Source organism: Gouania willdenowi, chromosome 14, assembly GCF_900634775.1.
Source record: "Gouania willdenowi chromosome 14, fGouWil2.1, whole genome shotgun sequence".
Lineage (NCBI taxonomy): Eukaryota > Metazoa > Chordata > Actinopteri > Blenniiformes > Gobiesocidae > Gouania > Gouania willdenowi.
In genome coordinates, this window is record NC_041057.1 from 28,498,387 (window position 1) to 28,512,748 (window position 14,362).

A 14,362-nucleotide genomic window follows, 5' to 3' on the forward strand; every position below is an offset into this window, starting at 1 on the left:
ACCAACGCGGTGCCCACGGGCACCAGGTCGCCCGTAAGGACCAGATGAGTCGCCCGCTGGCCTGTTCTAAAAATAGCTCAAATAGCAGCACTTACCAGTGAGCTTTTATATATATAGATTTATTTATTTAGCTATTCTTGTTTAAATCACACTTACATGTAACTTAGAAATGACAATACATATATATAAACACTTAAAATGTAAAGTGTTTTTTGTGTTTAATACATACTTGCCAACCCTCCCGATTTTCTCCTGATTTCTGCCCGACATTGTCCGGGCGGACCATCCTTCACTGAGCGTCGTTTCCAGCCGGACAATAATAACGATTACACCGCATAAGAAGAGGAAGAAGACTCTTCTTCCTCTTCTTATGCGGTGTAATTATATTATTGTAATAATAATATTGTTGTAATAATAATAACGATTACACCGCATAAGAAGAGGTGTAATCGTTATTATTGTCCGGCCGGAAACGACGCTCAGTGAAGGATGGTCCGCCCGGACAATGTCAGTGAGGAAATCGGGAGAAAATCAAATCCAACCATGTGTAGGGAAGTGTTTCTGTTATGGTTATAGCCGTTGTTGTATAGGCTATGTTTAATTTTCCTTTTGTTGATTATTTTTATTTCAAGCATACATTGCATAGATTGATGGATAATTTATGCAATGTATGCCTTTTTTGTTTAATTTTATGTTATTTATTCTACTACTACCACCATTTACCATTTGCACTGGTACTGTGGAATTTGTTCTTTACTTTATATGTGTTTTTCAAATAAAAGAACACTGTGAAATTGAATTATTTCATTTTCTCTTTAAAAAGCAAACTACCCCCCCCCCCCCCCGCTCTTTTGAAAATCTCCCTAATTATTATTTAAGTGTGTATCAAACTGGTAGCCCTTCGCATTAATCAGTACCCAAGAAGTAGCTCTTGGTTTCAAAAAGGTTGGTGACCCCTGGTACAGAGTATGTACATCTCTTTGTACATCCAACCTTCAAACACATAGTCATTTGGTCATAATTGACTCTACCTATGCTCCCACTATATGAATACATACTTCCAACGGGCACTGTACTGGTTTTATGAAATAACAACAAACTTCCTTTTGAAAGTAATACAGTCTAATATGGTTGACATCCACTTTATTCCTGGAGGTGCTGCTGTAGATATAAAATATGGATGGTTTAGTGAGAAAATACCTACCTAAAGATTAAATTTTTTGTTTGTATGTGAATTCTTTTTTCAAATCAACATTTCAAATAGTCTGAAGGGCTGAGGTAAAGATCAACAGGTAAAGTACATTATAGGTTTGCGGGTTTATTACAAGGATTAAAGAAGCCAGTAAAATAATACTTAGATTTTGTAAAGTACATTTTCTCTGCACTGGTTTCAACTAAACTAAACATCACTTTACACCTGCTGTTGGAGGTTCAATAATCAATAGACCAAAGACGTTCAAATCACACAGAACAATGGACTAACATCAGCAGTCAGCTCAGAGGCTCCTGGGACATGACGGTGCATACGTAAACTGTAATTAACTCTCTTTGGGCCTCTGGGGGGGTTAGAGGCCATGAGCTTTAATGCAGGACCATAAACCCTCTGACTTGCCAATGGGGATGAGCTGGGACAGCTGCCTGTCAAAGGGGGCGGGGCCTCCTGACAGACTGCTCCCTGAAGAGCCCTAAGTCAGAGAGAACATCCCCTATTAGCATCAAGATGCTAAGAAAGGCCTTAGCAGCCCCAGGTGCTGATGTGGTGTAGTCGAGGGGGGGGGGGGGGGGTCGATGGGGACGTAATGCTAAACACCATCACCATCAATATACGTGGCCCCTAGCAGTTCTTACTCCTGAACACAGACAGTATATTACTGCATACACATAATTTTTGTGTTTGAAAGGGAGTGAATGGAAGTATAAACGTATTAGTCCCGCCCCTTTTCCTACATTACAGTCACAAATAATCAATTTTCAGCATCCTGTTTTCTAACCATTGCTGCTGTTAAGTTTACTCTCTCATCTTTATATGATTTTGATAAAATACACAAAAATAACATATTACACCCTTTAAAAATTGTAATCCAACGTAAATACAGTATCTATACACTCTTTAATTTCCGTTGGCAAACTTATTCCACATTCTGATACACAAAAGCACACACTCGCACCTATAATACATTTTATGTCTCAGTTCGTGAGCCCCTTCCCTCTCAATAAAGAGCTTTTGAATGTTTTCTGGGAATAATATACAGTATTCTTGGCCTTCAATACAACTTGAATAGTTTGAAAAACAACTAAATCTGCAGATTTGACGAACTTTGACTTGAGGAACAATGGGTTGGTATGATCCAAAACCTTGGATGAAACTGGTTCCCAGCAATAAGAAAACATGTTGGTTATTTTAGATTCCAATGACCACCTCCCTTCTGTGCAGCCTTCATACACACACTGCAGCGTGTGCATCAATGATCAACCCCAGCCCTGAGGCTCTTCTGTCCATCTTCTTAATCCGCGTCAATCTCCTCCATTTACAAACGTGATCAACAGTCAAAACAGAGGGTCTGCTGCTGGAAAACAGCTCCAGCACAGCAGATGGAAACAGCAGAAATCCCCAGTTGTCATGTCTCCTGCTGCACCCCTGGGTCCCTGAGGTCCGCGGCTTCCTTTGAGAATGTGCTAACATGCTAAGAGGAAGGTGTATATTCTGGTCATAATGAAGACTCCAGGGCCACACTGAGCTGGGAAAAAGAGAGGCGGGTACGCCAGCTGATCTCCCATAAGGGATCATTTGTCTTCTTCATCCCTGGAAACAAATAAGTCTAAATCTCCCGTGGGCTTCTCCGAATGTTAAAGCGTTGCTGGTGTCTCGGATGTTTTTGTGCAGCTGTGGTTTCTGACCAGCATGTGCTGCTCAGTGAAGTAGTGACGCTGGCACTGTCTGTGCGTGTGCGTGTGCGTGTGCGTGTGTGTGTGTGTGTGTGTGTGTGTGTGTGTGTGTGTGTGTGTGTGTGTGTGTGTGTCAGGTCAGCAAGCGGCTGGATTTAAGGCAACACGGGGTGCAGGAGGGCTTAGTGTGTGTTTTTAGCTAAGTCCTTCGTTAAAAAGGGATCACTCATTATCCTAACGTGAGCCGTCTATAGCCAGAGGTTGAACATCTGTACTCCAGAACAAGTTCTATTATCATGTTTTAAATTGTACTCACAGTACTGGTGATACTGGTACTTCTCTACAATGAGTATAACTTTTTAACTGATGGATGTTTTATTGCCTTGTCAATAGCAGACTTTACAATCTATGTTATATTACATTTTATTTGAATTGCATTTTACATTCAAACAACCTCAAAGTGCTACAAAGTAGAAGATAAAATAAGAATATAAGTAATAGGGATGTCCCGATCTGATATTGATATTAGATATCGGTCCGATATCAGCCAAAAAAAAAAAAAAAAAATTTATATCGGATTTTATCGGACTGCATCTAAAATCTGCGATATAAGCGCTTTGATAAGTTTTTGTCCCCACCCTCAGTTGTTCCCACCATATACTGACAATAAAAAATAACTGAAGTGAACATGAATTGCTGACTATTGTTCTCTGTTTGCGTAACATCACTTGATCAAGCCTTTTCTAACATTCCACACTACATAATAAGTAATAAAGGTATGTATGATTCGTGCTGATAACAGATCGGATCAATGTAGGTATCGGCCAACACCCAAGGCTGCAATATCGGTATCGTATCGGAAGTGAAAAAGTTGTATCGGGACATCTCTTATAAGTAGGGCTGGGCGATATGAACTCATATCTCAATATTTCTTGCCAAAATGGTGATATAAATCTCGATAATTTTAATTCAAAAGAAGTCTGACCATAAACCCAATTCAGTGTTAAATTTGCTGATGGAAAATGCCACACAGGCACATTTATTAACAAACAGCTGCACAATATGTGTCATTTTAGTTTTCTTCTCCGAGAAAAGACAGCACGTGTGAGTGAGTTCTGTAGTGTGGCTTGTTGAGGGGAAGGTCTGGGTTAGGACGCACTCAGAAATCCATCTAACTGTACTTTTTATGCTGTTCTGAGAAGGAGTAAAAGCAGCAACTCCTAAAACCAGTATTTTAAAACAAAATAAGCTACATATATATATATTTATATGTATATATATATATATAAAATTGCAATTTTCAATATCGCCAAAATAGAAAACTTGTTTTAGCTTGAGTCTCGATATATTGCCCAGCCCTAGACAGCAGCTCAATTTCATTGACAATAAAAGAAGAACCTCTAAAAGATATTAAGTAGAATGCTTTTATAAACAGTATACAAAAGTAGATAAAGTTGTGAAGATGTGTGTTCAGAGAATAGAAAGCAACTAAGTGTTTTCCTTATAACAAAGGTAAGTTGGTGCAGCTACTATTCAACAGACTTATTGGTATGGGTGGTGAAAAAAAACGATTATTGATTGAGCACAATTTTATTATGAACGATTATAAATCAATTTCCAAAGATCGATTATTTACATTCTTTAAATACAAATACAAACTAGGTGAGTCCTCCTGATTGATTATTTAAATTACACTAAATAATGTTGACGTACTGAGGCGCTACTCAAAAGAGACGTAAATAATTTAGCAGCTGATTGATTTTAAGTTGAAGATTAATAATCAATAATCAAAACTTTGAATCGTTAATGATCGGAAAACGATTTGTAATCAAATCGAGACCTTAGAAATCGGGATGCGTAGAACCCAACAATGCATTTACAAAACAACATTTCTGATGATAAATTAATCAGACTTCAACAAAACCACCATGAGGAAAAAAAAACCCAGATCGTGGTTAAAATATTACTTTGTAAACAGCCAAATAATGCATCACCTGGTAAACTCAATGCTCCTCCTGACAGAGGCAGTTCTTTCAGTTTATTTCACCTTTTGTTGCTACCATAGCTCATTAGCAACGCGCAGCTAGGTTTCATGTTAGCATTTGTTAAAGTGTCTCTCATATCTGTAATAGGACCGTTAGCCAAGAGACCAGACAAATGGAGGAAAAGTGTCAGAGAAACATTACGTCAGTTCATTTAACATGTGTTAGGCATTAGTGTCGCATAGAAAGGACATTAATTAAAATATGACATCCTGGATTAATCACTGGAAACAGGCTAGGGGTTAAAAATGGTTACCAAACAAGTGTCGAGTTCTCTTTTATAGTGATATCCACCCAAATCCTTTGGAGTCTTTTAAATGTACTTTTAGCCCCAAACACACATGATATCTCTTTATATGTGGGCATCAACATTTTGGAGATTCAGCTAATCAGCATTTCTATTTCATGTTGTGGTCACTTCAGGATTACTCTTCATATTTCCTCCCCCATAAAAAGTCTAGTGAAATAGGATTTAAATTGTAAGTTTTAGCACTTAGTAGTGTCATCCAGTTCTTTACACCAGTAGTTCTCAAACTCTTTTGGCTCAAGTACCCTTCTCTTATTTCTAAAGTACCCCCTTTGTTTGACGACAATATTTTGCTTAGAATACTGTGAAAAAACAACTGTAATGGAATTAATGAGTGTGAACACATTTTAAAGTATCACATTTTATAAACAAGTGGAATAAAATGGTGTTAAGTGGATCCTGAATAGATTTTTTATCATTTACGGTCACATCCTGCCTTTCAATTTATGTTTTAATCAAGATCATTTCCATTATTATTATTATGATGATCATTTTTAACTAAAAATAAACATTATTAAACCCCATATGTGTAATGCTTTTATTTGCTGATTTCCCACTCTCTCTGTCTCAAGTACCCCGTGTAGTGCCATTGCGTACCCCCATTTGAGAAACACTACCTTAGACGTTCTGAAGATATTCATAAGAAGATCAGGAACATTATGCACTTGGAAAATGGCAGCAATTGGATCCCACTATCAGCCATTTTACTACAGATTCACACATGCCTTCAGTTGAACAAGGAAGACCCCTTAAAACAGTCCATGCTACCATGGCAACCATCGGATGCCTTTTAACCTCATCAAAGCAGTTGGAATTACATAAGCGTTGCACTTCCTGGGTAATCAATATGTCAGTTTATCAAATCTAATCATCATTTAATCTTTCAATTGATCATCCTGTCATTTAGGTTGAGAATCTCTCTGTAATTTATATCAATGCCCAGCCTGAGCTGCAACATCACTGCATCACTCTATGTGGAGACATCCTGACAATTCAATGGTGTAATAGACTTCTGTGACATCCCAAACCTTTGCTCCGTGGCCTCCAGCTTGGCCTGAAATAGCCTTTAAATGACTCCCATGTTTCAGGGTTTTCTTCTTTGCATGGCTCAGTCCAATCACACAAAACCAACAATCTAACACATCAAAATAATGATGGTGACAGCTAAGCTGGGTGCAAATCACTGATCTGTTAACAGTGACAGCTTATCACCACCTACTTAGCAGCTCCCCTGCATGGTACTGGTTCTCTAAAAGTAGTACCTGGAACCGTCTTTTCTGGTACCTGATCTCCTAGCACCAAAAAAAAAAGGAACAGGGATGTGACATTGGAACACTGTATCCCACTAATCGTTGAAAGGGGGATGACACTGATGCAATAAATCTCTGTAGTTGCACAATTTTCACTTTGGTGAAAAACAATTGCATCTTGTGGTGTTTTGATCTCTTGTTTCTGAGAACATCACAGTAGATTTACAGGGATTGTCAAAGTCAACTGTTTAATGAAAAACCTGCTTCACTTTAGTAGAAACGACTTCTCAGAACAAACGTGATATAGAACTGGTACCATGTAGTGGAAATATGTAAGCCTTCTAATAACTATTACAGTAGAGTTTAAACTATTCAGAGGTCATTCAGGACAACAGTGTTAATAGTCTAGTACCATTTTTCTGGTAAAATAGATCACTTCAATAATAAATCTGCATTGTATTTCATGTACAATGTATTATGAAAGGATAATAAAATGCACTAATTGTCATTGCTTGTAAGAGATGTTTTAATTTAAAGTTTCTGAACGTTCGTTGACTTTAAATTGTCACTAGGAATTTAACGATAGGAGTGTTAAAAGGTCTTTGAACAAATTAGTGAAAAGAAAGGAGTCACTTCCAATGCTAAAACAAAGCTTGCATAGCTTTTGTATTTTGAGCAGTTATGTAAGTGAGGGAATGTGTAGCTTTCAGGCTTCTGTGACCTGAAGAGTAAAAACAAAACAAACCCCTAAATCCTGTCTGTCACTGCTGATTCTCCACTTCTATGGATCGAAATCCCTCTCCATTATCTCTGTCATATTGAGCATCAGAGAGCAGGATTATGCTCAAACCCCTCTGATTAGAGCATCTTCTGCAGGCTTAAGGTTCACAACACTCCAGTTCAAACATCCTAGTTTTCCCAACACTGCATCATGACGTCAGTGAACCCAAAGGGTCGAATTTATTTGTGCCTCGGGCGTATCGCAAGGCAGCTTTGTCTTTGCTCTGCTTCCTCTTAGAAAATTGGACGAAGCAGATTGTTCAACATATGTCAATGAACAGTGGATTTACATAGAAATGTCCTGGAAAACTCATGTCATCCATTCTACAAACGAAGAGCACAGCACATCACAAAACTACCACAGAGTTGTTATTGGGCAGAAAGTGTTACCCTCAGGTTTACACGGCATATGTCCTTAAAAATGTCATTAGTGAGGAAACTAATTAGGCCTGCAGTTGTATTAATGACAAATGCATTGAACAGAAACAGTATTAAAGAGAATCGACAGAATAAATAATGGACCATACGTTTTCGCTCTGCCTCAGTTACAGTACTTCCGTACATGAACACTTTAACAATCAAACCAATGCACAGCACAAGCTCATTAGGTAATAATAACCTAATGCAGTTAATAATGCTCTCATCCGCTCATTTAGAGACATTTGAAGTATACGAACATCTACCAAAACCATTAACAAAGCGGGGAACTTCCTCATTAAAGGGGACTGACTTGTAAAATTGTCCCACGTGACGAAAACTAGGTTAATGGTTTGAAATTAGACTTTTACGCAATAGGCAAACCACATCTAGTAAAATAATGGTTGTTGGAAAGGAACGTGAAGAGTTGCCCTTTGGCCTGCTATCAGTTCTCAGAGAGGCTAGCACTCTGTGGCAGAAACCTTAGCCGAGGAAGCTTTCTTGCAGATCTTATAGCCAAAGCCTCCAGAGAATCTCCAGCCTATTAACTCCTTATCCCTGCCTTCTCCAGCTCTGAAGACTTTAATGGCATTAGCCTCACTCAGAGCCATAACACCACTCTCAGCAATACCTAGTCGTGTCTCCAGAGTGTTGGAGCAGCTCTCAGCAAAGGCTTCACAGCACACAGGAGTGCATGTTGGACATGTCCCAGATGGAAGCCCAGGGCGCTCAGGCCCAACAATGATGGACGCATCCCTGCTGGCCCTCCCAGACTCTCTGTCATGTCAGCAGCTCTCTGAAGCTGGAGCTGAGAGGTGTTGGCTTACTGCGCCTGGACATCCTGCCAATCTGGAGGGTCTTGGACTGGAGCTGTTTTATTAGTGCTCCCAGGGGTGGCTGGGAAACGGGGCGGGAAGCTAAACATAAATATAGTTGGCTGTGCAGGCGGAGAGGAGGAAGGCGGGCAGGGGTAAATATTCTGGCTTTGAGAGTCAGACATGTGTTGTCATTCAGTGAGAATATAACAGTTCGCTGATGCCACACAGTAACACAAATTGCTGCTTTAACAAGGCAAGCATTAAGCTAGGAGCAAAGGGTCTTTCTTCATACATATTTCATTACTGTCTCGCATGATTTATGAATTTGGTTTCACAAGATTAGATGCCAGACCGAGTGTGTAGGTAAATATAGAGCATTTATATGCAGTGACGTTAGTGTGTGAGGTTAACCCTCAACTCCTCTATACAGACGGTCTGTGGCTGTGATCCTCAGTGAGATTGGGGCTGATTTAACTAAACCACAACATGTTCTACACTGGTTTGACAGATGTAAAGCCACAGAGGCCCAGCTGCCACAGTGCACAGAACAAGCACTTAACATGTGTTCGCAGGCAGACGGAGGAGAACACGCAGGTGAAAGAAAAGTACTTCACCGTCTCTTACCTTTGCTAGACTCCTCCATCCACACTGCACTCACGCTCTGCTCTGTGCTCCGACTCTGATCTTTTCAGTCATGATGAAGCCATTTACCTACGCAGAACTGCAGCAAAAACATTCCTCCAGCGACAGTGGCTGCTGCTCTAATGGATCATAACTGCTTCACACGCTCTCACTGCCTTAGACAGGCTCCTATAGCCCGAGGAATGCGAGGTCACCCCCACCACTAACCCCAACACCGCCGTCACCATCCATACTGCACATGAGGATGTAGCTCAATGGCAGCCAAGTGTCCCATTTCAAGTTCTCCTTTAGAGAGCAGACCTTTATATATCTTATGGTGTGAGGTCAGACAGCAGGGAGCATACTGGGAGAAGAGCCAGATCAGGGACTTGATGACAGGCATGTTGGCACAGGTGAGCGACAGAAGGGGGTGAAAAGCTGGATAAAAGGCCGGATTTCTTCTGGCAAAGGGCTGAAGCAGCCCTCAGGGGAACACTTGTTTCTGGCAGATTCTCTGCAGGTTTGGCTGACAGGCAGTAAGACTTTGAAATAACTGCGGCGTGTTGTGTGTAAGACCTCTCCAGTCCGCAGCACTGGGGTTGGTGCACACACTGTCAGGGTGGTGTAAAGCTACACTGAGGGACATGACAGCTGCAGGGCTAACCACACCACCTGACCTCCAACATGTCACATTGAGCATTAGCCTACGGATGGGATTTCTCACTGGGGCAGATATCTCTGCTCGTGTGGAATGAAAAATGGGAGGTGGCACTTCTTTGTGTGCAACTTGTTCCCTTGAGACACACAACGACCGCAGAGCTGCCTACGATGTCGTACATGTCAACACTGCGTTCCTAGCAAGGCAATGTGCCCCTACTTCTACAGCTCAACCTTGAGACACGGACAAACAGTTCACTCATATCATGAAAAAGAAAGAATGAAAGAGATTTAAATTAATCTAACTTCAAACGCTCGTATTTATTTTAGGGCTGCACACGTCAACATGGTAATAACTCCTTTAGCCCATCATTTAACAGCCTGTCCCCAGCTGGATAGGGTGTAAAGCAAGGTACACCCTGGACAGGATGTCTGCACACACGAAGACGGATACATGATACAATTATATATTACAACTATATTTAGGACAAATCTTAGAAGTTTAATGACGACTAATATCATTACTGTTTCTGGAGAAATGGTTGTATCTTGGTCGTCACTTTCCTCATGTCCATCACACAAACTACACAGCTGTTTGAAAATGAGTGGCAATCCCAGTTAAAGTCACGCAGAAAAAAACATCCTCCAACGCTTAAAAGTTTTACTCCAAATTAACAAGTAATCTGAAGTCCAAAGGTAGTAAAAGTTACCTGCCATTGACAATAACCCTGAAATGGAAACATGTCCCCGTTGTTCATTTGTTTTCTCCTGTCCATCATGTCTCTGACTGCCCTCTAAAAACACTTAGCATTTAGCTTTGTTACTGCGAAGCTTAGCAAATTTAGCTTATCCTGCTGCTGCTTGAAGTCTAAAAATTAACAATATGACTAGCCAGCTGGAACTCATTTAATATGATGTAGTCTACACGTCTTCAGTTGTTTGTTTTGTCTGATGTAGCTTATTTTGGAACTTAAAGGTGGAGTCTGCAATGTCCAGAAACACTTTGTTATTCTAAGTGAAATTATGTACAGTAGTCTCTCGCTGTAACGCGGTTCACTTTTCGCGGCCACGGTGTCTGGCAGATTTTTTTTTTACAGTGCAATATTGGATGCATTTTTTACAGCGTATGAATGCTATGTTCTGTGTCCTGATTGGCTAATGCTGCGTTCACCCACCAGCAACACATCCAACGCGGTGAGTTTCACTGCCTGCTGAAGTGTTTTTCTCCTCTCATAAACATAAACCTCCAGTGGAAAAGGCCGGTGTGATAAGCGGCTAATGCTATGCTAGCTCAGTGCGACAGAGATAACTTTCACCTGCTACGACCACCTCCTCGCTAAATCTCCTCCACGCCTAATCCTTCCTGGAAAGACTGAATGCGTTTGGCATCAATGTCTGATCGCTATAGCAGTGCTGTATGTTTGAAAACAGGTTTATGTTTTAAAGTCTATAAAGGTTTGAACTTTGAGAGTGTTTAAACAAGAGAGAAATGTTAATTCATGTTTGAGAAAAGTGTATAAAGTGTGTGGTGAGGGGTTTTACAGCCTTAAAACATGTATAATAATAGTGAAAAATTAACGCTGACTACTTCGCGGATTTCGCCTATTGCGGTTTATTTCTAGAACGTAACCCCCGCGATAAACGAGGGACTACTGTATTCAGAAAAATGAAGGAAAAGATTCAGATCTCTGCAACAGCTGGAATCCTGTAAAAACTAACCAATCCTTGCCATTCGGTCCGAATGAAAACAACCAATCAGAAGCCTTTATTCCGTGTTCCCAGAAATATCATGGATAAATGTGGCATCCGTAGGGCCTGATAAGTGATGCAGAGGTTTCTGTCGTTCTGTTGGACAATTCATCATTTGTTTTGCTTCGAGGGGATTTGTTGTTTTTGTTAAAGATTGTGGGGGCTCGGCTTTAGATGGAGCCCCTACTGTAGCATATGGGAGAGGGAGGAGGGAGTTGAGCTTAGAGAAGGTGTTGCTAGCTAAAGTTATGCTAGCTTTCAAATATTGTGGACTGCACCTTTAAACACAACCTCATATCTGCAGCAGAACCATCAATAACGATGTCTGTTTTTCTCGGTTGTCGTTTTATTAGCAAATGTGTTTTAAAAGGATTGGAAAGTTTACCAAGGACCACCTTATGATAAATAAAAATCCATGTGAGAACATCTTTAAAGACGTATTAGTGTTGACACCGCGTTATTCCGGTGAGCTACTTCAAACCACACACACCTGTCCCTCCTCACTGCTTCACGTACATATGCATTGGAGTCGTTTTTATTGTTTAATGGGTTTTTACATTTTACTTTACAGCTCAGCCAGAGCTGTGAATTCAATTGAAATCGCTACAAGATCGCTGTATTTATCCGAAGTAGAATTAGATTTTTTGATCTGTTCTAGACTTTGGTTGTGCTCACACAAACAAAGCTGACTTTCTGGAGAAATCTCGAATTCATTGGTGTCTCCAGTGGAAAGAAAGTCTCCATCCACTTGTTTCCACTCTATCTACTTTACCCACCGTGTTGTGTCCTCACTAGAAGCCATGTGGCAGAGACTGGCCTGCAGCGGTAAGCAGAGTGACAGCTTGGGCTGACACATTGACACCAGTTTGATTTCACTGGGGAGAGAGGCAGGGAGGACTGGAATGAAAGATCTGTCCCCAGAGAGTCATCATTCGGGGTATTTTTCACACACACACAACACTGTACATTTAGGCTGCCAGCAGTGATCTGATTTAATCCTGCCTGCGAATGTGAGAAAAAGTCATTCCAGAAAAGTAATGGCTTCACTGTACGGATTAAATGTCTAAAAATTGTAGCCAAGTATCCATTTGCATAGACTTTTCTATTTCTAAATCTTCAATGGCATTAAAAAAAAGCAGTCGATGAGACTTTGCAAGCGTGTCAAGTGCCGTCTCATTACCCTCTGGCTCAGGTTTCACTGCAGTAGGATTAGCAGGACACCCGGGGCACAGACGGAGCAGTTAAGGGCCGGCACTTCTCTCTTATCGGATCGAACTTTCATTCCTCTTTTCCTTGAGGTTGGAAATGCTGTGTGGTCTGCTAAAGTGAGGGCAATCATAGCCACTGCTGACAGAAAGGAAAGATTAAACCGGGCCAAAGCTCTCCCCAGTCTCTCTGATTGCTACCCTCGTTCTCAGCGCAGCCACATGGATGGGCTTTTCAAAATAACGCCATGAATTAGCGGAGGGCTGTTGGAGAGCTCGGTGGTGATGAGCTACGGCTGTGGGGACTCTGGTACTTGGCAATGGGAGGCTGCTGGTGATTTATGCCGTTTATTTGAACTGTGCCGTCGCACCAACAATCAGCTGCCGCACCGCTCCCCGAGGCTGGGTTTGTGGTGTCAGGAGAGAGACAGAGAACAACATGATATCTCCATCTGGGCAGCGGCTGCACTTAGCTTGGGTTACTTTAGGGGAACAATGCGGCCTCTGTCCTCAACCTCCTCCTCAGTGAACACAGACACGCTGGTGTCAGGCCTGGCCAGAGGATTCATGCATCATAATACCACACGACAACACAGTGCAGAGGTTTTGGGGGAAAACCGCCAAATATGGTTTCCCAGCATTGCCTCTAAATGGCCCAGCAGAGCCTTGGACTCAGCGTGCTAAGAGCTAAACCCTTGGCTCTAAAGACCCCCCTTCAGGGATTTTGGTTTTTGTACACTGGTGTTTACAGTAAAATCTGACACGTGGAAAAGGGAGGAAAGCTAGAGCCCTGAAATCCAATAGCTCCCTCCAGAAGCAGGGTAATCTGTAGCAGATGGTGACAGTCCCACAAACGCTGATGGTTCTGGGCAGGCTTAAAAGAACGGTGGCTGAGAGCCAGGGAGAGAAAACAAAAACCATAAACCAAAAAGCAGTGATAAAATGGAACATTGTGCACTTCATTATTCTCTGTTTATATCAATTGCACATGCTTTGAAACATTTTTTCCACAGTTCTAAGGTTCACTTGACATCCACACGCACAAAAACTACCACAAATTAACCACGTCTCCACCCTGTGCCTAAAAGGACCAATTCATCTCCTCTCCAGAGCACACTTAACACAAGGGGGGGATGTTGAACCGTCAACTTTCCTACGCGTCTAATGCCTGACCTTGTAGACTCAGTAGCTGGTGGTAATGAAATAAAATGTGGGCTGAGACAAGTGCGTGTGTGCGTGTGCAGAGCTCAAACACATGCAAGGGATCTGTGAACTGCTGCTAACAAACCAAGACCCTGCTCTGTAGTCCTCTCTAATCTGCCCTGAGGCTCACCAGGGCTTTAGTTCTGCTCTCCATATTTATGAGAATAGAGAGTGTGAGAGAGAGAGAAACGTTAACCTCTTTTCTTAAGGGACCAATTAAAGCCTTGCATTAATCAATCCTGATCAGAGTCGTAATGCTCTTGTTCTCTTTAAGCCGTTTTTAAGTTTTTAATCTTGAGAGGCTTTTTTTTTTTTTTTTTTTTTTTTTCACTTAAGCTTCTCACCTTTGGTAAAAAAAAAAAACATAAAAAAAAACACCACAAAGAATAGCTTTTTCTCTAAAAAAATATCTACAAAACAGTGTGTT

At 41.1% G+C, this 14,362-nt stretch overlaps 1 protein-coding gene across 14 annotated transcripts in view; it reads right to left on the reverse strand.

Moving 5' to 3' along the window:
• auts2a (activator of transcription and developmental regulator AUTS2 a) overlaps positions 1–14,362 on the reverse strand; it is a 501,602-nt gene that overhangs the window by 23,631 nt on the left and 463,609 nt on the right. The window contains exon 1 of one of the 14 annotated variants that reach the window (XM_028467014.1): positions 9,125–9,408. The exons of the other annotated variants lie outside the window; for them this stretch is intronic. Within the exon in view, the coding sequence (XP_028322815.1) occupies positions 9,125–9,143 (19 nt within the window). The 5' untranslated portion in view covers positions 9,144–9,408. Of the gene's footprint in view, positions 1–9,124; positions 9,409–14,362 lie in introns of those variants that run through there. 14 annotated transcript variants of the gene reach the window in all.